This window comes from Ursus maritimus, unplaced genomic scaffold, assembly GCF_017311325.1.
Source record: "Ursus maritimus isolate PB19 unplaced genomic scaffold, ASM1731132v1 scaffold_13, whole genome shotgun sequence".
NCBI lineage: Eukaryota > Metazoa > Chordata > Mammalia > Carnivora > Ursidae > Ursus > Ursus maritimus.
Genome location: NW_024423675.1, coordinates 63,208,620 through 63,235,085, shown reverse-complemented (window position 1 = coordinate 63,235,085; position 26,466 = coordinate 63,208,620). Strand labels below are relative to the sequence as shown.

The following is a 26,466-nucleotide window of genomic DNA, read 5'->3' as shown; positions in this document are numbered from 1 at the left end:
AAATCCCTGTGCTCCACCTGTGCCCCCTCCCCCTCCCCCCACCCCGGCACTACCCAGATGCATGGCCGCATTTCAGATACAGCCTGTCTAACCGGCGTCAGTTTGCTAAGGTCACCCTGGTTCTTGTCATTCCTGTCCTTCACAGAAGCTAAGATGCCCCTGATGGTGGGGCGCTCGTGACTCAGAGGTCTCTAAGAAAGAGACAGACTGGCCACAGTTACCCATCCTCGGAGGCACTGTTTCCCGACAACGTGCTGCAATGAGGACAAATACGCAGCTCAGAGTGATCGAATGAGAAAATGTGACGTAGAGCCCCGGACTGCAGGGGGCAGAGACTCCTGAGGCCAGCCCCAAGGTTGCTGTTGGCCTCTGCTGAGGGGACCCTGAGGGGCTTGGGAGGCGGGAGGGGAGGAGGGGGTGAAGGGGCAGAAGGAAGTTGAGGGAGGGAGCTCCAGGCTGCGCCCACCCCCTCCCCAGCCTTGGTCCAGCATCAGCACAAACCAGAGGCCCTGGGCCGTTACTGAAATGTGGGCCTCAGTCCCTGCATCCGTGTGGGGACTACTAATACTGACAGGTGACCTGGGGCTAGGGAATGAGTTAGGGTATGTGACAAGCCTCGCTGGCTGCCTGTGTGCTCTCCCCTCCTCCCTCCTTCCTTGACTCCCCCTTGCGTCCTGCTCCATCCCTTTGTGTCCTTCCGCTATCCCCCCAACCCTCAGCCTGGGCTGGGTTACCTCACCTCCAGTCTCAGAGCCCTGGATGGGGGAGCCCCTGCATCGGCCTTGGCCTCTGCCAGCTGCGGCAATTTGCCTTCACAACCAGAGCCGGTGGGGATCACCTCAGAGGCTCACAGATGGCAAAGCCTCTTAATTCTTGGCCTTGGTGTTGCCAGGGCTGTTGGGCAATGAGGGTTTAGTAACGGGTCGTTGTGCCCACTCACTGGCTTTAAAACTTGATTAAAGCTCAGGCAAACCCCAGTGAAATGATTTCTCAGGGACCTTTGGAAGATTGGGATGTAATTGAAGCATAGGTTTGTTATTTAACAATTGCTAAGATTCTAAGAAACACGTGTTCTGCATATTCATGAGGCCGGCCAGGTGAGAAAACTCTGCCATCAACTGCCAGGAATCTCCAGGGGCAGCAGGAATCCTGCTCCCCCATCCGATCGGTGCCTTGGGGAGCCCTGGACCTTCCGCCTTCCCATCTGTAGAATGGGGGAGTCAGGCCCATCTCCCAGACGGCTGCCGGGGTCCCAAGAGGTGAGGTTCACGAGAGCCCGTGGGGCCGTTGAGGCGGGTCAGCCCTGACAACTTCCGGTCCATTCAGAGCTGCCTTCCTAGAGCCTCCTCAGTGCTCATTGCCATGGCAACGGCTGGCTTGATGGGGACTTCCAGATTTAGCAAATAAAAATTCAGGCTGCCCAGTGAAATTTGAATTTCAGATGAACAACGAAGAATTTTTAATATGAGTACACCCCAGATAGTCCATGGCTCACGCTTTACTCTGTCTTTCCTTTACTATCGCATGAGACCTACGTAGGCTGAACAACAGCTTGTAGTTTATCTGCAATTCAGTTTCGCTGGGTGCTTTGTGTTCTGTCTGACAGCCTTAACAGGGACAGAATATTACCTTGTTGAAAACACTAGCGAGGTGTTTCACTTGAAATGGCTGATGTTACGACAGATTCCGAACTATCTGGTGACCTCATTCATCACTTGTGAGAGAATAACCAATTTATACGTTATTCTCGATAATTAAAAGTTGCTGCACTGAAGTTGGTCCTGTGCTAGTAAAGGCAAAGTGAAGTACCCCGTGGCCTCCTAAGCTGAGAGGAGGAGTATCTCATGTGAAGAAAAGGTTGGGGTTTTTTTAAGTTTATTTATTTATTTTTTGTAATCTCTACACCAAATATGGGCTCGAACTCAGGATCCCAAGACCAAGAGTCGCATGCCCTTCCTGCTGAGCCAGCCAGGTGCCGCAAAGGAAAGGTGTTTTAAAACAATTCCAGGATGGTTTCTTCTTCGCATGGCCCTACAAATTATTTGGGGAAATGTGTATATTTTAGCATCTTAATTTTTTTATCCTTTTCAAAATTACGATTTATGTATTTCTCTGTGGGTAACGAATCTGAGTTATGAAAATAAGCCTAATTATATTTCGATGAGGGGAAGGTGAAAGAAGACAGCACATAGATGAAAATTAAGAGCAGGTATTTATCTTAAGAAGGTTCTAAAATTTGCTTTAAATGCTCTTAAAGTGATTAGTAATTTCTTAATGTTGCTTTAAAAAAAGGTGTCCTGGGCTAGAGGACCCTACCACCCTTAAGTGATTTTTTGACATAACCTGGATCTTTGTGAATTTCCTCTTACCCTAAACTCACACCCTTAGCCAGGTTGGTGAATGACAACTATTTTTCTACGGTCAGGCAAGCCCTGTTCTGTGTGCTGCAAGCAGCAAAGCAACAAAATGGGCAAGGCTGGACCCTCCGCCTGAGGGAATGCGTGCCCTATGGGGGGAGAAGTACCCACCAGGGAAGCCTCCCCAGAATGTGAGAAAGAAGAGAATCAAGCTAACCATTACCACTGCTACCTGCAGGTTCTTTTGTAAACATTAGTCTTATTTAATGTTCAGAACAATTTTTTGAGGGACATTATAGTATTCCTTTTTTCTAGAGAAAACGGAAGGCCGGGGAGGTTGAGTAATATGCTGATGTTGTAAAGCCAGTAAGTGATGGGATGAGATTTCAAACCAGGTCTGTCTGACTTCAATGAACTACTGGTACAGAATCCCTAAATGGGGGGGTTGGGAAGAGAGACGAGTTACTTGTAATGGAAGGGGTTGGAGGGCATCAAGAAAAACTTCCCGGGGAGATCTCATTTGAGCTGAGACCTGGTCAACAGATAAGGTTTGACATGCCATGGAAAGGAAGGGGCTTCGGGCCAAGAGAAGAGCTTGAGCAGGAGGCCAGACCTTGCGGGTAGATACAGAGTTCTAAGTGGTTCCAGGAACTTGACTTTAGCTCAAGGTGTGTAGTAGGATAAGGGGAAGAGCCGGGGTGGGCCAAGCAGTAGGACTTGGCTGAGGATGGTGGGGACCCAACAGGCGTGTTGACAGGGTTAAGCGGGCATTGGGCACAGACTGGTGGAGAGGAGCCTGTGATTCTGGAGGCAGACAGACCAGATAGAAGGTCATCAGGGGCAGGGGTGGGGGGAGACGGCACCACTGAGAATGGATAGCAGTAGACACAGACGAGGTAGGACGGGGACCAGGGCGATGGTAGTGGATGGGAGGGGGCAGGAAACTGTCGCAGGGTGACCAGATGACCTGTGAGTGAGCTCTGTAAGTCAAAATTCCTGGCCACAAATAAATGGCTGTTTGTAGAGGAGCCCTAGTGATAGCCAGACGCGGGATGGCTCTCCCCCTAGGCTGGTTGTACTTGGAAGACTTACCACATTCTGGAGCCTGGTCCTCCGTGTTTTGGGCTATGACATTTGATTTATTATTATTTTAATTAGGCTCCAGTGAGCTCATGTTAAGTAATCTTCTGATACACTTACGTCTGAAAATAAGAGCGCAGCTGATAGTCTACTTCTCCGTGGGGACGGTACGATGTAGCAATTGCTCGCATTTGCTGATCAAGACGTTTCGGGCCCGAAGCTGATGTACGCTGGAATTCAGATCACATTCCGGAGGCGGATGGGTGCATCTGCAACCTCGGCCAGGGGACTCGGTGGGTATGCAGTGGTCGGGGGGGTATCAGCCCCGTGGGCAGGCCTGGCCGCTGCGTCACCCGCACGCCTTCTGGTTCATTCACTCTTTCTACAGCTGTGTCTGTTTCTTTACCTGAAGCTGGGGTCTCAGTGTTGGCCAGGAGACCATGTGTTCTCTTTAAGCGACTTCTACACGTCTCTGCTTGGTCCTTGGCATTTGTTTTTACAGTTTTACATCGAGAACGCCATCTTGTGCCCTATTTCCAGGCTCTTTGGCAGACTCTCAGTGTGGAATGTGGGTCCCGCCCACACGGAGATAGCATACACCCAGCTTGTGAAGTGTAACTTCCGTTCAAGGATGGGGGGAAGGCCTCTTTCCTTCAAGGAGAACATTCAGACCTGAGGCGCAACAAGGGTGTAACATCTTTGTGCGTATGGGAAGGGAAACACCTCAGAGTATAACCACAGCCTTCATACTTCCTGGTTTTAGGAAAGCTTTCTTTTTTCTTTTCTTTTCTTTTTTTGTAAGATTTTATTTATGTATTTGTCAGAGAGACAGAGAGCACGAGCAGGGGGAGCAGCAGGCAGAGAGAGAGGAAGAAGCAGACTCCCCGCTGAGCAAGGAGCCCGATGTGGGACTCAATCCCAGGACCCTGAGGTCATGACCCAAGCAGACTGAGCCACCCGGGCATCCCTTAAGAAAGCTTCCTTTCCTTGAAACAACTTAGCACGTAGTTCTGGGAGGATCACTCTGACGGAGACCTTAGGAGCATATAATAGAAGTCGAAGCTTCCAGACACTCTGGGCATTTAAATAGCACATTTTAGTCAGAGCTCAAGGAGGTGGGAGAGACCAGAGGCGCACGAACCCGCCGTCATGAAGCAGGAGGCACAGAGACCCGCTCACGAGTCAAGGGCACTTCAGAATTTGGGGTCAGCGGGATTCGATCCAGTCTTGAAGGGCACTAGGATTTGGATCAGAGAAATAGGGCAGTGTCAGTGTGTGAAGGGTTGGAGGGAGAAGAGGGGAAAGGGTCTATTGCCCTTAAGAGTGGGCTGTCAGCCAGACCCTTCACAAAGTGTTGATACGTTCTCATTTCACTTGGGTGTTTCTGACCTTCCTTCTGTAAGAGAGCCTGGAAGATTTCTGCCCGTGCTTCCCCGCAACCCCCAGACCTGGCAGAGAAAGCACTTAGCAAGTACTTACTCATTTGATCAAGGTCGGAAACATGGGCCAGAGCCAATAACTATTACCAAGCAGTCACCTGGCTTTTATTCACCAAGCACGGACATAAGAGCATTGCCACAGACTAGTGGTACCATTGTCCCCACTTTAGACATCAGGAGACCGAGATGGGGGGATGGAGTTCCCCAAAGTCACTCTGCTGAGACGGGGTGAGGCTTGGGGGCCCCACCTCTGTGGCCTGACTCCCACGTGGCCTGGACCAGGCCTGGGAACTTGACGTGGTGACAGTGTGGACAGTGGACAGCAGAAGCTTTGAGAGCTCATGACCAGCCCATGGAGGGAGCAAAGGGAGAGCAGAGAGGTGAAGGCTCTCACTGTGAGAACTGTAGACCTTCCTTTAAATCGCTTAATAGAATGGCATTGAAATGCAAAGTATTTTCAAATTGTATTTTAATCTTCATCTCTCGCAGAAATTAGAAAAATGGAAATCCCTTTGTGGGCTTGGTCTACATTTTACACGTGGATATCTTTCTAAGATTTTTGTCTTTGTCTCTTTCTCCCGTTGCTTCTAGAGAAGTGGCAGTGAACAATGCTTGAGGCAGGACTCGAGTGTTTTGGGGAAAGCCCTTGACCCTGGGCTCATTGTTTCCTGGACAGATTCTTCTGTGGAACAGGGAACTTGTTTCCTTTAGCTTTCTTTTTCTTAATTACGGAACGTATAAATAAATATGAGTAGCGAGAATAGCGTAAGGACTCCCCGCGTTCATGGCACCTAAACTCAACTTTAAGTATTTCATCTCAGTAGCAATGGTTTTCAAGTGAATCCCAGACATCGTATGTCATGAAATGCTGCTCCAAATTATCACAAGGTGTGTTTTATAAAGAAAAAGGACACCTTAAAAACATAACCACAATATTATCGCCACTATCAAAATTAATCTTCTCTTAGTATCATGTCTTACCATCTAGATTCAGATTTCTCCAATGGTTTCCAACCTGTTTGGAGCATTTGGAGTGTTCAAATCAGGATTTAAATCGGGTCCTCCCACTTGTTACGTCTGTCTTTTTTCTATTAGAACAGACCCCTCCACCTTTTCCCCCTTCTTGCCTCTGTCCTGTGGAAGGCCCCACATTCTGGCGGGCTGAGCTCTCACAGGGGTGGGGTTTCACCTGCTCCGCCCTCCCTCCCTGGTGAACCGGGAGTTAGACCTGAATGCTCCACAGATCCAGATTCAGTGGCTGTCCAAGAGAACGGCTCGCGGCACCGCTGCTTTTCCTCATGGTGGGCAGTGTGCCTCCTGACCCTGGGGAGTCATTTCTAGAGAACAGAATCTGGCTGTTAATGGTGTTTGCTCGTCCCGAGCTATCGCTGCTTCCAGACCTGGTGAAGTTCAATTTCTCCTCTTGCCGAGCGCCGGGAAAGGGTTGGAACCTGATCTGGTGACTGAGTGGGAAAGTGTTTCAAGGAGAATGACAGGCAGGGTTTGGGAGAGAAGAGGTGAGGCAGGGACTGGGGACAGAGCAATCCGAGGGAATGGGGAGGCTCAAAGGCCAGGGTGGGATAGCACTATTACCACTGCACCAGTCCGAGCCGGGACTGCAGGATCCCCTCACCTGACTGACGGGGCCCAACCCCAGCTGCCACACCCCCACCGCCCACCCCTCCCTCCCTGACCCTTGCTTCTCAGCTCGCTCACCAGGAGGTCCAGCCCAGCTACTCAGGGCAGAAACCTTAGAATGTGTCTCTAACCTCCTATTCTCCTGCACCCCATCCAGCCTACCGTGGACCCTGTCTGTTCCACCTGCTGGAACCCAACTCACCCTCCACTTGCCCGCACCCTCTGCCCTCTCCCCAGCTGATCACGCAGCCCACTCCCTGTCCCTGGTCTCCTGAACCTGCTGACGTCATTCCCCCCAGGGCAGCCAGTCACCTCTTAAGTGTGTCCCCAGTTCCGGGCACTGGAAACTTCCGATGTACGAGTCCAGCCCCTTGTCTGGCAGAGGTTACGTTCGATTAGACCACAGCATGCTTTGCGCTAAGCTGCTGTGACAGCCGGAGAGGCCTCCTTGGAGCCCTCCGGAAAGATCAGCCTCGTCCCCCTCCTGGCCCCTCCCCCCCCGCCCCACTACCATGACAGCCGTCTTCCAAGTTACATGTTTCTGTGCCTGTGCGATTGTATCTCTCGTGCTGGAATTGGTTTGCTCACCGCCACATCCAAGCACCTCCAACTGCCCTGGACGCCCGTAGGGCTCAGGATTTGATGGCTGCGTAAGTAAGGTTCACACATTCAGGACTGGAAAATCAGATGGCAGGGGTTCCACAGCTCAGTGATCTCTGAGCGGCTTACCTGGAAGGGAGTTTCGAGAAGCCAGATGTCAGGGTACCAGAGTGGTGTGGTGGGATTTGGGTTCTAGACCCTTTCTTTCCCTCTCCTCCCACCTGAAGGTTTTGACTGAGGGTGGGAAGCATAGGGCTTCTCTCCGGCTTTTATACTCATCACTCAAGATAGTCGTATATCTTGACGTTTGGCCTCTCTGAAAGATTGACCCAATAATTGGAAGCAGAGGCTGACTCCACTTAATATGAAGCTGATTTTCCACCGCTAACATTATTCACTCCATTGTTCATGCTGTAAAGCTTTGGAGCGTTTATACTGCCTGTTCTCAGTCCACCTCTAGCTCAAAATCCATTGCCCAATTCCTCCTTCATTTGGGAGGATGTGCATATGGTGGGGAAGGAAACAGCAGCACCCCACCCCCCCACCCCCCCCCCACCCCATCTGGTTCAGGCATATGTTTTCATGGCCCCTCATGGCCTCCTGCTCAAGGCTTCAGGAGAAAGTTACAATGTAGCAGCATTACCTTTTTACAATTTGAGCTTCAAGAACATCCTAGGTCAAGTCCATTCCCTCCGTACCCTGCCTAGGAACGGGCACTTCTTGGGGGCCGGAAAAGGGACAGTGATGGAGGAGGTGGCTTCGCTCGATGCCAGCTCCTAGCAGACCAGTTTCCATCAGAGCCCCACTGCTCAGCTTCCCAAACTTTCCCTCCTCCTCCCCCACTCTGTGGAGCCTTTATAGAGATTGTTTTCCTAACCTGCCCCACGAAATGTTAACAGCACAGGTGTCCTGTGTGTCTGTTTATGGGCGTCTTGCCTCAGCATCACCCGATGGCTCGGGCACGGAAGTGGGGAAAGCTGGAATGCCTCCGGGGTGTGGACTGAAATGTCACAGGTGCACTGGGCTCCCCGTCTGGTGTGGCCAGAAGGGAGCACTGAAAGGAAGGCATGTGCTGGGGCGCTAACTGGAAATGGTGCAGACAGAATAAAATCCAAGCAAGCGCCCAAATGAGTGGAGCACACTTAGCATCAGGAAGTTCGGAGGACCTGGGTGTGTGGCCTTGGAGCTGAGATGTGGGCATTGTGCTGAGCCTGGAAGGCTGGATAAGAGGTGGTGGGAAGATGGAAGTGGGGAAGAAAGAGAAAGCGCGGAGCAGGAGCAACTGGCTCCAGCCACGTTTGCAGCCGGTTAGGGACGCTGTGAGTGGGGCGTGGGGAGTAGGCGGCTGCACAGTAGGGCCTAGAGGTGGACGGGCAGGGACGGATACCTAGATTTGGTCTCAGATCGGAAGTCCCAGCATCTGCGTCAGGCCGCGTAAGATGGAAGGTACATTCGGTTATTTAAGTCTGTTCCCTTTTACAGCGTGTCCCTGCTCAGCGCCTGCAGCAAGCCCCCCAGGGGCCACGGCTGAGACCAGACCTTCCTGTTTGCTCAGCTCCCCAAATTGTTCAGTTTCATAGATTTATTCCACTTTTTGCCCAGGGCCCAGAGAGTGCCAGGTGGGTGCCTGCGACCTGATGGCTGGCCCCCAGGTGAGGGGTGCAGGACAGGTGCAAGGGAGCTCATTGACGGTCCCCTCCCAGGCCCCAGCGCGGTGTGGCCAGGGGAGAGGCACATCCCCTCCGCCTTCGGTTCAGGACGCCTTCGGTTCAGGACAGGGACAGTAGCCCACCATGCATTGCAAACTTCAGAGCTTCGTGTTTGCATTGGGGGGGGGGGGATTCTGAGGGTGAGAGGTTTCATTTTTCACCTAATTATTATCAGTTAAAAGTTAAAATTATAAGAACTATTAGAAGCACATAATTATATATACTTAGTTTATAGATTACACATCATTATAGATGTAATCATATCATTTTTAAAGTTAGATAAAGTTAATTATAAAACTGTAGTTTTCCTTTGTTGCATCTCTCCCCTACATCCAGACGTGGGAGATGCTGTATGGTTGATGCTTGAACAAGAACTCTGATCAACAGTCTGAATTTCAGGGTCTTTTCTACAGAAACGTTGCCTGCCCTGTTTTCTTAGACTTCTCCTCAGCGCCTCTACCAGAATGCGTGGCAGAGAGGAGAGAAAATGGCAGTCCCGTCAAGCCACGAGTGAGCAGAAAGTTCGGTGTAAGGTGTGCGGGGCCAGGAGGGGACTTTAACACCGCGTCCTCTGGGCAGGGGAGAGGTCCTGGCTGTGGGTCTGCAGGATGGCAGGGTCCCCAGGGAGCGCATGTGCAGCCAGGCTCCACACCAAGGAGGGGCCAGGTCGTGCAGCTGCTCAGTATCGGCTGTGTCGGGGGAAACTGAGGACAGGGTGGGTGTGGGGTTGCAGATGGAGGGGGTGTCCAGAAGTGGACGCTGAGCCTGGTGTGTTGCTCATTTCGTCCATCTCCGGAAGGAGATGTTTCTCTCCATCTCGTCGTTATGTCTTTGTCCTCATCGCTGTAGGGTCGCTGTAGGAGTGACGGGCAGACCAGCTCTGTGTCAGGCACGCGGTCAATGCCGTGAATGCTGCCGCAAATTTCACCTTTACCACGAGCCTTCTACATCTGACAGATAAGGGCCTGAACACCCTCCGCCCGAGGCCAAGATGTGATCCTTCCACTTTGATCTTCCTCTTATCTGCCCCCTCCCACCTCCCACCCCACCCCATATAATCATGGCTTTTAGTGTCTGTGCAGCCTCGGAGAGGCCTCCTGGGCACCAGTGGCCGCAGCTCTGGGTTCAACACCCTGCATGCTCATGTCCCAGCCCCGGGAGTGGAGCCAGCTGCCTGGCCCCACGGTTTCCATGGCCCGATCTGCAAAATGGGGACAGCAACAGTGGCTCTCCAGGATGCTGCGAGCTAACCCAGTAAATGGGGCTTCCTGCCATTTTCCTCCTCTTCCTCGTTCTTTACAAACAGGAAAATAGGTGCGTCTCCTCCTCACTTTCCCTTTCATCCATCTACTTCTTTGGGATCTGTGATGAACCTGAGCAGCACAGTAGCAAACCCAACGAAACAGCTCTGGGCTCCAGACCTTGCTTCTCTGTGGCCCCTGGGGATTTTGCAGGGCAAGTCTCTTCCTGCACCACATGCCCCTCCCCCACGCGGTGTTTGCAAAAAACGGGCTGAGCCAGGTGTGGCCCCCCGCCCCCACCTTGTGTGTAGAATTGGGGGTGGCTGAGCTGTTGGGAAGTAGCCGCTGGCCAGCTCCAGCCCCCGCCCTCGGGGAGTCGCTACAGGAAATATAAAGACTGCAAAATTGGGCAAACTGAATATTTTTAAATAGGACGGAAATTTCAAAATTGCTGCATCATATCATAGAAGCCATGGTCATAAATCTTGTCTGTTAAGAGTTTCTGACAGCCCCTGAGGTCCTGCTGGCTCACTGGGCACCTCTGGGGAGGACCAGGTGAAGAGGGTGTCCCTCCCCTCCTGATGGGTAGGAAGGTGCAGGCTGAGGCTGCAGGGGGTGGGGGGAGGGGAGGGGAGGGGAGGGGAGGGAGAATGGGATGGAACCGGTTTCCGTGACAAGGTGGTGAGGCCCTGGGGACCGGAGGAAATCTGCTACCCTGCCCACCTTGTGAGACAGGACTTCACTCCGTGTGCGGCATGCCTCCCTTTCTCCTGCCTCCCAGGCATCTCCTCCATCTTTGAACAAATACTGATCTTTCCATTTAGATTTATTCTGAGGTCACAGTAAAATGGCTTGAGAGTTGGGGCAGCCCTGTCTGCGTTGATGGTGATATGGGAATGTTCTCAAGGGCCGAGACAGACATGAGAATGTAGGAAGGACAGAACCTGGACAGAATGTGAGTCCCGAAGTGTCTGCACCTACTGAACTTCGTGGGTGTCCCCCCCACTCAGCCAGCCAGATGAGGAAGCTGAGAGAGGCTCAGGGCCTGGGGGGGGGGGGCGTCTCCTGGCTGGGCCACCGCAGAGCCACCAGCAGCCCCAGGAGTGCAGAGCCTGCTGTCACCACAGCGTCTGGGCCACGGCAAGGCCAGAGAAAAGAGTGCGGAGTCCCTAACCTGAGGCAGTGCCCCTGGATAGAAGGATTTCTGGGACAGAATGGAGAAGACTCTTGGTTGGAGGAGAGGCAGCGAAGAAAAGGGAAGGATACCCCCCAGGCCCCTTCTTAGGTCAGGGACCAAAGTTTTTTCATTGCCACCAATAAAGGCTGATTCTAACCTACAGCCCAATGTGCCCGACAAGCGTCAGGAAGGGCCGGGAGAGAGGTGACTCCGGGGTCTGAGGACACCAGGTGTGGATGGCTCGTGGTCTGTGCACGACCCCCTGGCAGCCATCATCCATCCCATGTGGACCCATTCACCACCCACTTTCCCGGAGAGCAGGAACAGGCTGATCAAGGAGAACCATGAGGCATCTGCAGAAAGCTCTAGATAGGGAGGCTCTCCATGAGGACGTCACTGAGGGGCAACAGTGGCTTCTCCGTGCTCCAGAGTTTTCTGCCATTCTTTGCCTTTTCTGTCTCATGGCCGTTAGTTCCCCGTGGCTGGCTCATCCTTGGGGTGGCAGACTTTTTGGCTCAGCAAATAATCACCGCACACAGTAGGCCCAGGCCAGGGGACCTGGAGTCTGGAGGTCAGCAAAGGATCTGTCTGCCATGTTTTCTTTACCTGCTGGCACCTGACCCTGGAGAAGTCAAATCCCAGCCACTTTCCCGAGTGACCTTCCTGGGCGGGGCCCTCACAGCTGTCCTGTCTCCTCGTGTCTCCCTACAGTCTGCAGCTCCGGGGCCCGTACAGAACGCCCTGCCCGTGCTCAGGGATGCGTGGGGCTGGGCCCTGAGTGGCCATGTGCACCGATAGACCCTGCACTTGCTCACCCTAATGGCCCAGATGTGACTGCCAAGTCACGGTGGTGTGAGCCCAGCCCGGGGAGCCCCCGGGAACTTTGCCAGCCTGGTTTCCTTCCTCCCAGCATCTTCCCAGCATCCTCCCAGTGCGGGCCCCTCACGGGAGCACCGCAGCCTCAGGGCCCTTGTCTGGCGCTGTCAGAGGAGCCCCCTCCCCCCTTCCTCTGTTCAGGTTTGATTTGATGCATTGTTTTCATTCCTAGCTGTACTAGGAGTGTGTTTTTTAATTAACTACTCAATTATTGGCTCCACTTCTTGTTAGATAAAAGCTCCTATTGCTTTTTCCTGGTTGCTTCACGAGAATTGGTATGGTGCACAAACAAGATGGTAAATGCTGTGGGGGCAAAGACCTGATTTTGCTTCTCTTCTGTTTGCTCTGATAGCGTTTGTCGTTGACTCCCAGCATCGTCATGCCAGATGATAGGTCTGCAATCCACAACTGCTGACGAGCCCTTTCCCCCCAAATACGCAAGGGAAGGACCTTGCTTCCTTACGGGCGTCCTTGGCACCAGTCACCTGCCCATAGTTCTGATCAGAATCGTTTGCACAGGTGCCCTTGGGCCACTTCCTAAGTTGAGTTGGAGGTTCCAAAGAGTGCAAGGAGATGGGACCCCCGTTTCCATGGAGGATGGGGCCCAGGGCAGATGGTGGGAGCAGGCGAGGCAGGCCGTTGAGGGGGCTGCTGGCCGACCCCACAGAGCCCTGTGCATGAGGAGCCGGGGCGCCGTGCCTGCCCTGAGCCCGGGGCCGCTGTAAAGCCCTGACATCCGACGCGTGTGGTGTGGAGAGCGTCTCACTGGAATGACAGATGTCACCCCTCCCATGGGAGCAGCTCCACGAGGCAGGTGCCCTTCAGCTAGAAGGATGGTGCTGCCCAGCGGTTGGCTGTGAAACTGTTGAGGGAAAGGCTGAGCCAGGCCCTGGCCCAGAGCGGTGAGAGCAGCCACACACCACAGGGTAAAGGAAACCTTAATTCATGGGGGTATTTGTAAGTCGTGCGCCGTTACTTATGTAAGAACATCCAACTAAAACATCAGCCGGTAAGTCATTCAACTAAAGACAAAAGCTTTCTGAATATCTGCCATGTGGGGTGTGGGGACAAGGGTGGCAGAGACCAAAGATGAGGAGACACGGGTGCTGCCTGGAGACTCTCACAGGGTCAGTGACATTACCGCATACCCCACATGGGAATGCATGTTGCAGGACACGCGTGGCTCCGGCCTGCAAGGAGCTTCGCGTCAGTTCCAGGCAGTAGGACACAGACCCTCTCCCACACTCTTGATTTAAGTGTAGATTGGTAGATCTTTTCGGAGGGCAATTTGGAAATACCTGTAACATTCTAAAATATGCGTACACTTCAACCCATAATTCTACTTTTGTGTATACCTATGCTGGAGAAGTACTTTCACAAATATTTTTGTCTAAAACATGCATTTTCAAGGATGTTTTTTGCTGTAACAGTAAAAAAACAAGGGGAAAATGCTAATCAATGGCAGAATGGCCACATAAATCACGGTATATCCATAGCATGAACTGCCGTGCAGCCCCTGTGTTATCCTTTGTGAAGTTGTCATTCTGGCTATTTTTGACCCGAAAAAAAATGACAATTTCATATATTGAACAGAAGTTCCTGTGCCTCTGTTTCTTTATCTTTAAAACGGGGATAGTAATGGTGCCTCCCAGTCTCAGAGACTTAATGTGAGGATTTCACAGATCCAGAATATACATTTTGGAGAAAATTACTCTATGTATATTTTTACAAAGGTCGATAAAGTATGAACCCATTTGTGAGTGGGAAACTTATGGGTGTGTGTGTGTGTGTGTGTGTGCGCGTGTCTTTGTGTAAACGCCTAGGAACAGGACTAGAAGGCTTCCTTCCAAACTCTTCCTTTTTTTTTTTTTTAAAGATTTTATTTATTTATTCGTCAGAGATAGAGACAGCCAGTGAGAGAGGGAACACAAGCAGGGGAAGTGGGAGAGGAAGAAGCGAAGCAGGCTCATAGCGGAGGAGCCTGATGTGGGGCTCGATCCCATAACGCCAGGATCACGCCCTGAGCTGAAGGCAGACGCTTAACCGCTGTGCCACCCAGGCGCCCCCTTCCAAACTCTTCCTAATGGTTAGCCCTGGACAGGCGAGTGGGTTGGGGGTGGGGAGGAGGACGAGCCTCATCAGGGCAGAGCCGCTGGGAGCTCCGCACCCACCTGTGCAGGGACGGATCGCAGGGAATGGTCCTTATTACACCTCGGGGCTGGCCAGGCTGTCTCTGCAGCTGGGGGTGTGGTCTCTGCGGCTCATGTTGGAGCTTGAAGCCCCAGGGAAGGCAGTCAGGAAGGCGTGATGGATGTAAGATGGGACGATCAAAAGGTTGGAACCCCCAAGCACCATCTGAAGCCCTACGAGGACACACTGAATCCCATGTCAGTTCTCATTGCGTCTGGTGTTGATGGCCCGAGGGCCCTGTGTCAGCCAGCAGACACACACACCTGGCCCGGGAGTCAGAGAAGCCGAAGGAGGGGGATGTGAAGGAGAGGAGCAGTTGCAGCCCCGCTCGGCTGCCGCTTCGTGCCGAGGAGGTGAATCAACACATCAGCAGCAATGTGTGTGAATTACGCCTTCCTTCCACCTGCCAAACCACCCAGGATTGTCCCTCATGGCCCCCCATAACTGGAAACAAACAAACACAAAAGGAGTCTGGGAAATGTAGTCCAGCCTAGTGTAATTGACAGGTCACAAAGCCATCAAGGGGAATTTCACCTTTTCCTCTATATACTTCTGGATTTTTAAATTCTTTTACAATGTGATTCTATAAATGTATTTATTGTGAGTAAAAAAATTGAAAGCATTTGGTGAAAAAAAAAAAAGGAAAGAAAATTCTTCTGGGTGACATTTAGTGTTTAGTTATATGGCTAACAGTGTCCTGAGAACCAGTTTCTCTGCTGTTAGCTGCCTGGCCTCGGCACCATCACCTGCTCACGGGGCTGCGGCACCCACCCCCTCACTGCTTCGGCCCAGCTCCTCAGTCTGTTCCCACTTCAGCCAGAGTGAGCTTTTCAAAATGCAGATTAGGTGCTGCTGTGTGCCTATTTAAAAATGCTCCAGTGGCTTCTCACTGCCGTCATTATGAAGCCATAAATCATCGCTCCCCACTCTAGTCCAGAAGTCGCTGTAACACTCTCCCCGTCTCTCTCGGTCTGGCTCCGTCTGGCTCCCCTCCCCCACCCCTTCCCTCTTGCCTTTGGTGGTTGCAGAACCTTGAGTGCTATAAAATCACCATGCATATCATAGTAATAAAAGGCTGCCACTTACCAATTACCTACTATGTGCAGCATTATGCTAGCTGCCTTGACGACGTAATCTGATTTAGTACCCTCAGTCTCGGGTACAGTCTAAATGCTTTTCCTGTCCCTATTATGGACACTAGGACAGGGAGACTTAGGGGACATTGAGAAATGAGCCAGTGGTGAGTGGCACCCCCAGGACTGGAGCCTGGACTGTCTGACTGTCATATGCGCGAGCACAATATTCAGCAACCATCCATCCTGTGAACAAGTCTTTCCTTCTCTTGTCACACCGCCTTGCGAGTGGAGAACTCTCTTCCCCCTGGGCGGTCGGCTCCAGGAGGGCAGGCGTCCGAGCCACGCCTCCAGCACCTGGCATGGTGTTTGCACACAGTAGGTGACTGGTGTTTGTTGAAAGCATCAGTGTGCCGGCACTGGGCTGGGTTCTGGACTAAGGCCAGCATTGGAAGAACCAGCAATGCAGTCCTTGCGCCCAGGGCTTGTGCTCTGCCATCAGGGAGCTGATCTGACGCTGTATCACAAGCCGCTCTAAGTCCCGGGGAGGGCGCTGGGGAAAGTGTGCATCGGCGCTGCCTGGACCCTGTGGGGAGGAGTGGGGCCCGGAGAGGCGTTCAGGGGTTATTTGCAGAATGGCAGTGGATGTGAGTCACAGGAATGGTCAGCCTTATCTGGTGGATGCCTGTGTAGTTCTGCTTTTGGGGTTTATCTGTGCTCTGTGGCTAGTAACGGAGTAGATTGTTCCTGCCCGCCCTGTCTCTTAGAAGAAATCAGTGCGGCAATACAAGCATCCTTCTACCCAGTGGTAACAAACTGGCCCTTAGTCCTGGCTGGCGGTGCTGCCTGCCCCTCCCGCCCTCCCTATGCACTTAACTTCTTCCCTGACTTGCCACCTGAGGTCCCACTGATGTCACCACCTATTGGACAACTGGGGACTTGGCGTTTTCTCCAAGGAATAGACAGACACTTTTCATTGTCAAGTAAGGGGAAGGTGTTGGTTTGTTTTTAATGATAACGCTGGATCCTGAGGGGCTGATTTGTTGGGACCTTCATCTGCGCTCTGTGTGGAGTGCCTGCAGCGTGTCATAGACCCGAATCCTCACGGAGCCTGTGAAGTGACCCATTCTAAAGATTAGGACACCGAGGCACCAGGAGGTTCACTTGTCCAAAGTCCCACAGTGCTCACTGCTCACAAACTAGCACGCAATGCCTTCTAGAGAGTTCTAGAACAGCAGTTAGAAAGCATCAGTCTCCAGCTTCAAGGAGAAAGGTTTTAAAACATAGGTTTGCCTGGAGTCAACACTGCACCTGCCCGTCTGTCTGTCTGTGTGCATGCGCGCGTGTGTGTGCGTGTGTGTGCGCATGTGCGTGTAGGTGCATGCGTGTGTGCGTGTGTGTGCACGTGTGCGTGTAGGTGCATGCGTGTGCGTGCGCGTGCGTGTGTGTGCATGTGTGTGTAGGTGCATGCGTGTGTGCGTGTGTGTGCACGTGTGCGTGTAGGTGCATGCGTGTGCGTGCGCGTGCGTGTGTGTGCATGTGTGTGTAGGTGCATGCGTGTGCATGTGCGTGTGCGTGCGTGTGCGTGTGTATGTATGTAGCTAGTGAGTCCTCTGATAAATGTGCACCCCACGAGCCAGAGATAAACAGGGCTCTGACCTTGGCAGAGGCCACGCACCCACCCATCCACCTGCCGAACCCCTTCAGCTTTCCAAATTCTCTTAAAGCTCCTACGTAGATACAGTTTTTATGCCAACGTGCCCCTCTTTTTCTGGACAATTTCTACCATATAGATGGGCGTTTCCTGAAGCAGCCAGGTTGGGAATGGGTCACCAGGATTAAAGCCATCCCTGAAGAATAAAGTCAAATTGGTCATTATTGCCCGAAGAAAGGACTTCTGTTTTCACAGGCGCCTACACGGAGTGTTCTAAGTTCCACTTAGGCCCGCAGTGTCGTGGCCCTGATGGAACCTCGCTTCCTCACACCCGGGTCTTCATTATTTTGGGCGCTCACAAGCATCACGAACGGGAGAGAGAGATGAGGTATTTCGTGTTCTTTGATGGAGTTTGTAAGTGTCCTGACGAGTCATTTCCCAGGATCTTCAGAATTCCGGACATCACCTCGTGCCCCCTCAGAGCGCTGTGCACACGAGGGCGCATTCCTGAGGGACTAGGCTTTCTGACTGACCTCTCCCCAGGCACGTCACCAGGCAGTGCAAGTCGTTTGCCTTCTCGGTGCTTGCTCTCCTTCCCTGGACACTGTGGTGGAGCCTTTCTCGTTCTCCTTCTGCTTCTAAACCATGCCAAGGACAGGGGCCTGGCAGAAACGATCCAGAACTTGACCGCTAAAAGTTGCTTTCTGCCCCAGGCGGGAGGGGAGAGCCTTGCGCCAGCCCGGCCCAGCAGAACCAAGCCTTGGTCGCCAGGGATGCATGAAATAAACGTCTGTCTGTTGTTGTGGTTTGTTCCAGAGCTGGTGATGCTGCTGGAGTGGTGGTCGGGCACGGAGTGCGTCATCCACACAGACCCCCAGGCCTACCCCAAGTATGGAAAGGAAAATGCCATCGTGGTTCTGAACCACAAGTTTGAGATTGACTTTCTCTGTGGTTGGAGCCTGGCCGAACGCTTTGGGGTGTTAGGGGTAAGTTGGATTCACGTTTCCCCCTCGCACATTTCCCCTGTTCACCGCTATGACTTGCCTTTTTGCTCTCAGTCATCCAGGATCGCAGGGGCATTCACGGTTTCCACCTGATGAAATGTTCGTCACCGATTGCTTTTTATTCCTGCTTGGAATCAAGATGAATGTCTTCTCACGAGCAATAATGATGTTTATTCAGTGATTATTATGTGCTCCATGTGTTATACACAATTTATTTACTTTTTATAGAGATATTTACTATTTATAGAGATTATTTTATAGAGATATTTATGATATTATGAATTTACATCCCTTTTTAGAAAACCGAGTTATAGAGGGTTTGAACAATCTGCTCGAGGTCCCACAGCGATGAAGTAGGTTTGGATTTGGACTCGTGGTGTCCTTCATCTCTAAGCTCTTGTCCTCCCCGGCTCACGGACCGCCCTCACCCCTGCCTTTTCATCTTTATGGGCTTTAGAGTGTGGAATCCTCAAGCCAGAGAGTTTCAATGGCAGAATTCAGAAGAAATACGAAATTCTGTGTCCTCCAACTAGTTTGACTTCTCGCACGCCTTTGGGGCTGGGCTTTCTTAGTTGACTTTTTGTCCCCTCGAAAACGGCAAGGTGTGTCTTGGTCACGCCTCTCTCAGATAACCGAATTGAAGTTGTCTCGGCACTGGGCTGTCGCAACAGGGATTGCAACGCCCGCTCGCCCGGGGTGGGGAAGGGCTGGGACAGTTTGCGCCAGAGCTTGGCGATCCTGTTTTGCACCTGGGAGCCACCCCTGCAGATAACCGGGGTGTCTGCTCATGTCACGTTGTTTTTGGTGGACCAGGTGGATCAAATCACAGTGTTCAGAGCAGAGGAGATGTGAGACCGGAGGAGGAGCTGGGATGAGAGTCCCTGGGTCTGACCCAGTGGGGAGGCTCCGTGGGTCCAGTCCCTGACGTGCCTGTGGAGTCTCAGAGTGGCCAGTGGCGCTTGGGGGTGCCTTTGACTTGGCCTGTTTGGGAAGACCCTTGGTGAAGGAGAACTGTATAGCCTGGGACACATTTTGTATCTGCTTTTAAACATTTATGCACTTTTAAATTGGGGGCAAAAGGAGAGAGAAGGACATGTGCTTAGAACCAAGTCCCATTCACATCTTTGGGACAAATGATACTCATTATGATGCAGTTAAACTATCAAAAGGCAAATGAGGTCTTCTGCCATTTTTCAAGCCATAGAAACAATGAGTTCCATCACTGTTGCTTGCCTTGAGACTTCTAGAAAGCTGCATTGCCTGTGGGTGAATCACTGAAAGGATTTCTAGGAAAGCAACAAGCCTTCCTGCCAACAGTGTTCTTTGTTTTCCTATTTATTCTTCCAGTTCCAACTTGATATCTGTGTGTGCATGTGTGCTAAATGTATTTTCAGGAGCAAGACAGAACATTCTAGCATCTGCCTTTCTCTGTTTTAGAGACCCTGGGCAGAGATCTCAAGTACAGTTTTGTGGTTTTGTTCTCTGCAAGAGGAGACTTCCCCCTAAAATGTCACCATCCGAACCCCATCGTGGATGTGGATGATTGGGACGTGGTCCTTCCTCTGTCTTGGGAGAAAGGGTACCTGGCATCTTTGCACCCTGACTGCTAGAATATGCGTTTTCCTGCCTTAGAGCTAGACTTCCTGGCGTGCTAGTGTCCTCCCAGCCCTGGTTCTCCCCGTGTGCTTGAGGGACAGGCGACGTGTCCCGGGCTTCCCACGTGGCTTTGGGAGGTATCCAGCCTCCGAACATGAACACACATCCGGTCCGGGGCAGGAGGCCCCGGGGCACAGCAGGTGCTGTGGATCTGCAGGCACTGTCCCATCCACGTTGTGCTCTCGGTAGCTTGATGGCCTCTTTCCGGGTGCCGTTCGCTGCGCTTATGCTATTCCTAACTCTTATCGCATTGCTATTATTTGCACTTCGTGAAGACACTCCCAGAGCCTCCGTTTGGCTAAATCATTGGTTCCAGGATGGTGACGAGTAAGTCTAATCGCAGAGCTCTGCTCCTCACCCCAGGGAGGCATCAGGAGGAAAAGCTGCGGGTGCCTCGGGGGCCCTGGAGCCTTTGCGTCAGAAAACGACCAGGGCCAACTGGCACAGGGAACAGGCTGCCAATTCCCTCCCAGCTCATGGTCTGCACGGGGCTCGTTCTGAGGACCGAGAGCTGTCAGTACTTCGCTGGGTCAGGGAGGGACCCGGCAGGAACTAACAGAGCAAAGGCAAAATAGAGAAACTCACAGAGGCACGCAGCCACGGGGAAACGGGCACTAACAGATGGCAAGAGGGGACTCCTGCGGTGTGCTCACGGGAGAAGTAACGTGTGGAGGGTCTCCCAGGCCAGGAGAGGGGACCCAGGCCAGGAGAGGGGTCCCAGGTCAGGAGAGGGGACCCAGGCCAGAGGGTCAGGAACAGTCTATCTGTGTCATGTAGGGTTTCAGGTCAGAGACTCTGGAGTCCTTGATGGCTTCCCAGCTTGCACACAGCACTGAGACCGAGGTGGCCGGAAGGTTATTAACGGGACAGCCGTCCAGCCAACAGCACCGAGACTTTTCGCTTCCAGCTGTGATTCCATAAGTGAACACCATCATTATCGGATTGCCTTTCTTACTATTGAAAACCGAGCAGCCAGGGTTGCCAGTGAAGGGGTGTGAGCACTGCCATCAGAGACTGTTCTAGAAGTTTGGAGGTTTAGGAGACTGCCAGGCTACGAGGCAGGCAGGTTGAAGCCTCAGACGGGGGTGAAGCGTGTCCGCTTCTTACTGGAATTGGGGAGCCCTACTCAGTGGGGCCTCAGGTTTCTGGATGCTTGCTAATGTGCTTCTTGGAGCCTTGGAGTCCCCACCAGGACTGGAGCGAGGGTCTAGACAGGGACGGGAGGTGGCCGCCTTCCCTTTTCCTCCAAGCACCTTACACCAGCCTGTGCCGTGGCTGCACGTTCTAAGGACGCCTCGTGCTGGCCGAGTAGTGGCTGCCAGGAGAGGACAGGGAGGCTCCGTGACCTTCGTCGGGGTCGGGGGCTGGGCCAACTCAGGGGGAGGCTGCCAGACTCTCCTCCCAGGGGAATGCCCTGTCCCCGCGGCAGGGAACAGTTCCCATCCCCGCACGGTGCTCGAGCAGCTGAGGTCCAGCGGGAGGCCATGACGCCAGGTGAGCTGCTTGGCCCCTTTCCAGGTGGCACTTTCATTCCCGCCACTCTAAAGAGGATACGAAGCCGCAGCTTGTTATGTTAATTGTTCCGCGGTACCCTTGGTCTTAAATCACCTTCAAAGAAAAGGCGCCTGATTGATCTCTTTTTAAAAATAACGCCTGACGTTGAGATCCTTCTGGGGTCTGGGGAACTTGCTTCTTAGAGAAGAAGAGAAGAGCCAAGGAGAAGGTTCCTGGCGGGGCAGTTTCCACCCACACATGTCACAGCCCAAGAAGAAGTGAGTTTAAATTGAAGCAGGTGAAATTTGCCAAAGTTCTTGAGAATGGGGTAACTAAATGTGAAATTAGTTTTGGGGGGAAAGTGATGGGATTTTCTTAAAAAGGAGGAAAAGGTCTTTTAACCTTTTACAGGCATCTGAGGCCCCCCACGGTCATTCCAGGGGCCTGTTCCCGGAGGCCCTGGTTCTCCTCAGAGCTGGCATTTCATGGCCTGGGCCAGGGCACCGAAGGCTCTGGTTATGACCTTCGTGGAACACACTGACTATTTCCTCCCTGAGGAGGGGCTGGCCTGTGGACAGTTAGGAGGGCACGTCTCTAGAGTGTCTCACAAACTGTGGTGTGCAATGCAGAGGCTCAGGGTTCCGAAGCTTCCGGTACCTATTTATCTATCTTTCTGCCCCAGTAAAATATGTACGCGTCACTTCACAGTGGTTACGGGTTACGGCAGGCTACCCACGGTCACATCTGTCGGGTCTTCCAGCAGCGCGAGGCTACAGGTAAGCGCTCCGTACGCAGTAGCCGGCAGGGTCCATGTTTCCCGGCTGGGTGGGTGTGGCCTGGAGGTTGACCTGGAGGCCAACTGGGATATTTCTCTTCAGATCGTTAAAGAGGCCAGATAGATCTATGGCAGTGTGACAAGCCACGAAGTAGAGCCACTTAAGACACAAATAGGTCTTACCTCAGTTTGTATGGTCTGGGATCCAGGCACAGCTCACCTGGGGGTTGTGGCAGGGGTCTTTCATGAGCCGCCAGCCAACCTGGCGATCTCATCAGAAGGCTCGCTGCAGGGGTAGCCTGCCTCCACAGCCATCCTTGTGTTTGTTGCCAGGCATGACCCCTCCTCTGGGCTTCTTCTCAGCTTTCCCCTGGACCCCTGGATGCAGCCACTGGCTTATCCCCAGGCAGGCAGAACTAGAGAGAGTGGGAGAAAGCACACCAGGCAGGAGCCGCAGCCTTTTTGTGACCAAACTCGGAAGTGGCATCATCACTTGGTCATTATTCTATCTGTCCGTGGTGAGTCGATGAGTCCAGCCCACCCTCCAGGAAGCAGGGCGGGCTACATGAGGGCTTGGACCCCAGGAGGCGAGGACCACCGAGGCGAGCAGAGCCTGCTACCATGCCACGGCATGACATCTTCTCTTGGACCTCTATTTGCCACTAGTAATGTTATTTAGTTAATATATATTACAGCTCAGCCTGAGAACAGATCGAACTTCTGTTGCATTTCCTCATACAGGGAGAAGTAGGAGAGTAGTAGAATGATTACCCTAAGCAGAGGGCATGCTGATGTCGCCCACAAAGCTCTTATGGCTGTGGTGACAGCCGTGTACGCGTCTTCATAATACTTACCCAGCGGAAGAGCACTGCGTGTATTTTCTGTGGAAGACACGGCTGGGCGCTGTGGAGATACAAAGGTGGATGTGACTTCAGTGACTTTATGATGTCTAAAGAGAAGTAAAGAAGGGACATACGTGCCTGTCACAGGACAGGGGGTAGAAGAGAGCAATGACATAGGGCTGGCCGTGCTCACCTGGGGCGGCAGGATGTGGTGGGCAGGGGCGACGGCCAGCGCATTTAGCCACAGACCAGTCAGCCTACGGCACCATCCTGGGGGCCCCTGGCGTTCCCAGTGCCCCCCTTTGTTAGCTGGGGAAGGCCCAGAGGGCCAGCGGACGAGCTGGGGTCACTGCGGTAATGGTGAAATATGGGGGGGGAGGTGAGTTTTGGTGTGTGAGGCAGCTCTGTTTACCCAACTGTGGGGAGGAATTTCAGTAGTTTCACAACTGGTGTAATACTTTGGTGCTTACAAGCCCATGGACTGTTGCCCCCCTCAGACACAGGAAACTTCCAGAAGGTGATGACATTGGAACAAGGCCTCGAGGGGCCTTGTTGAGGAGCAGTGGGAGGTCGAGGTGAAGGAATGATCGTGAGGCATGGGACAGAGGTGGGAGACCAGGAGTGATACACCCCTCCGCGAGCAAGCGGGCGGGTGCCATGCTCCTGGGCAGAGCTAGTGGCCGGCTCAGCTCTCAGTAAAACGACCTGCAGATGCCATAAACCCCCAGAAAAGCACCCAGGCGCTGAAATTAGAACCGAACCCCACCCACTGGTGTTCCAATTTAGTTTTACCAAGACGCTTCTGGTCCTTGACATTAAATATGGTTCTTCCTGTGAAAGGTGACACGTGTCTGAAATCCAGCATTTCTTAAAGTTTGATTGTGAAAGGATCACTTTTCTCCCTAAAGGTTGTCTGCAGGAAAAATGTCAATGCAGAGTTGTTTAGAAAGGCTACACGAATGTGATTTCCTATAAACCTCCCCCCAAATGGTGGGCTTCCTCTGTCTTGTTTTCGATCATGTAAAACTTAGCAGAAAAGTGGACGGTCTAAAAGATGAATCTGTGCCTTCTGAGCTCAGGTATCAAGAGAAATTCTTTCTTTTCCCCTCTACTTACTCCAGAAGATTCTCTCCTACGGGTGGCAGGGGAGAGAAAGATGTGTAGGCAAAAAAAAAAAAAAAACCCCAAAACCAAAAACACCCCAGTGTCTTAGGGTCCCACAGATGCGGACTTGAACCCTGGCTCCTGCATTTGTGTGACCTTGGAGAGGTTATCTGACTTTTCTGAACCTCAGCTAGTCATTCCCATTTCATGATGTTGTAAGGGCTTAGTAAAGAGGTAGGGCTTACTGAACATATGTACCGGTTTAATGAATATAAGAAAATACCTAGTTGAGTGCCTTACACAAAGCAGGTGTGCAATAATGCTTAGTTTCCTGGACCCGAATTAGTTCCCCTTCCCTGAGTGTTTTCTTACGATGAAGAGTAGGATCGGTATGGAAGCCTGAAGAGAGATCACATACTTTACTCAATGGGATTTAAGCGGCGCTAGATACCCATGCGACTGACGTCTCGCATCGTCTTTCTGCCTGTCTTCGCTCTATCACCATTTCTTCACACACGTTTGTCAAGGTCCTGTTGGCTGCAGAGAAATGAGAAGTGTTTACATGTGGAGAAGTGTTTTTCTTTTTTTAAAGATTTTATTTATTTTTTTGAGAGAGAGAAAGTGAGCATGGTGGGGGGGCAGAGACAGAGGGAGAAGCAGACTCCCCCTGAGCAGGGATCCTGACTCAGGACTCGATCCCAGGACCCCGGGATCATGACCCGAGCTGAAGGCAGATGCTTTGCCAACTGAGCCATCCAGGCGCCCCCCCCCCCAATGTGGAGAAGGGTTTTATGTTTTCTTTTCCATCAGATACACCTGCAGCTCGGTGCATGGGCTCTATTAGGGTGGGTTTGCCTCTCCGCCAAAGCCAGTAGCATCTGCTTGCGGAAACATGCTCCCCCACCCCGCCCTCAATGGCTCAATCCCATCATCCGTATTGTACCCTGGCACCACCCATTAGACCACAAGTGGGGGGGGCACTGTGAGCCTCCAAGTGTTCACCCATTGGGCCAGGCATGCTGGGACCTGGCATTGCACCACTAAGGACGCCGAGAGAATGGTGAGGAAGCGAGATCCCTCGCGGCCCAGGCAGCCAGCTGCCGCACTGGCCAAGGAAAGGGGTCAGTGGCTCAACGGAAGTACAGACGCACCTTGAGTTCATAACTGAATAGATCCCTGGATTTATTTTTAAAACTGTGGTGCTGGGGCACCTGGGTGGCACAGCGGTTAAGCGTCTGCCTTCAGCTCAGGGCGTGATCCCGGCGTTCTGGGATCGAGCCCCACATCAGGCTCCTCTGCTATGAGCCTGCTTCTTCCTCTCCCACTCCCCCTGCTTGTGTTCCCTCTCTCGCTGGCTGTCTCTCTGTCAAATAAATAAATAAAATCTTTAAAAATAAATAAATAAAAAAAAATAAAACTGTAGTGCTGAGTTAGACACACCAAGGTCTTTTTAATTTTTTAAAATATTTTATTTGTTTGCGAGAGAGAGAGAGAGAGTGCAAGAAGGAACAGAGGGAAAGGGACAAGCAGACTCCCTCCCCTCTTGGGGCTCCATCCCAGGGCCCCCGAGATCACGACCTGAGCCGAAATCAAGAGTAGGATGCTTAACAGACTAAGCCACCCAGGCGCCCAGTCTTCTTTTTTATTAAGCCGGACCCTCTGGCAACGTCTTTAACAAGCCAGGGTTGGGTTACCCCAACTGACTGTAAATCCAGATGTGCTTAAAGCAGCAATACCATTGGGCTTCCTCCCTACTCTTCACACAAGCCTCCGCGGACCTTCAGAGCCTGTGATGTTCGCCCTGGGAACCAGCTCTGACTCTGCCAGGGCCCCAGTGACTGTTCCCTCTTTGTCACACCCCTCCGCTAACGTGCCCAGGGCTCTCGCATGCCCCCGTCTCCTTGGGCTTCCTTCAGCTGCTTATTGAAGCCCTGCCGGCCGCGAGGTGCTGGCAGACACTCCTACTATCTTCTGCCCTGGCGGGGCCCTGGCCTCCCCGCCCCGCCCCTGGCTTCCTTCTGCTCTGTCTCTCCACCTGCCCAGGCCTAGGGCCACCCGGCGAAGGACTCGGGCTGGCCATTCGAAACAGAGGCTGGGAAGGGGACACAAGGATCTGTGCTCAGGGAGGGGGAGCAGGACACTGCACCCTCTCTCCTCCGTTATCGGGAGCCCTGACCCTGCTGAGCAGAGTCAAGTGTGACAAGTACCCAACAATCAAGTTTCCTTTGTGCCCAGATGCCTCCCCACTCCACAGCTGCACAGCAGGCAAATCCAGAAGCGTTTCAGGTTTGGTCGGGGGAGGGACGGAGACCTGGGTGGGGGAAGACGCCATCAAGAGCCCAGGCAATGGGGCGCTCTGCCCCACCCGGGTAAACAACGCGCCCTTATCTCCAGTTAGAGATGAATTCGCAGAGAGGGCTTTGGTTTCGTGTTTGTTTTATGCATTTCCCCCGTGGCTGTGACTAATTGTGGAACAGTGTTCATTTTGTCTTCTGACTCTCTTGAGATTTTTCTGGTAATGTAAGGTCCCCAGCATTTTCTGTTTTAGCATCAGAGA

The 26,466-nt window shown here is 52.5% G+C and overlaps 1 protein-coding gene across 2 annotated transcripts in view; it reads left to right on the top strand.

Moving 5' to 3' along the window:
- AGPAT4 (1-acylglycerol-3-phosphate O-acyltransferase 4) overlaps positions 1 to 26,466 on the top strand; it is a 120,969-nt gene that overhangs the window by 72,092 nt on the left and 22,411 nt on the right. For both annotated transcript variants that reach the window (XM_008688485.2, XM_040628034.1), the window contains exon 3: positions 17,851 to 18,020. In XM_008688485.2, the coding sequence (XP_008686707.1) occupies positions 17,851 to 18,020 (170 nt within the window). The remainder of the gene's footprint in view (positions 1 to 17,850; positions 18,021 to 26,466) is intronic.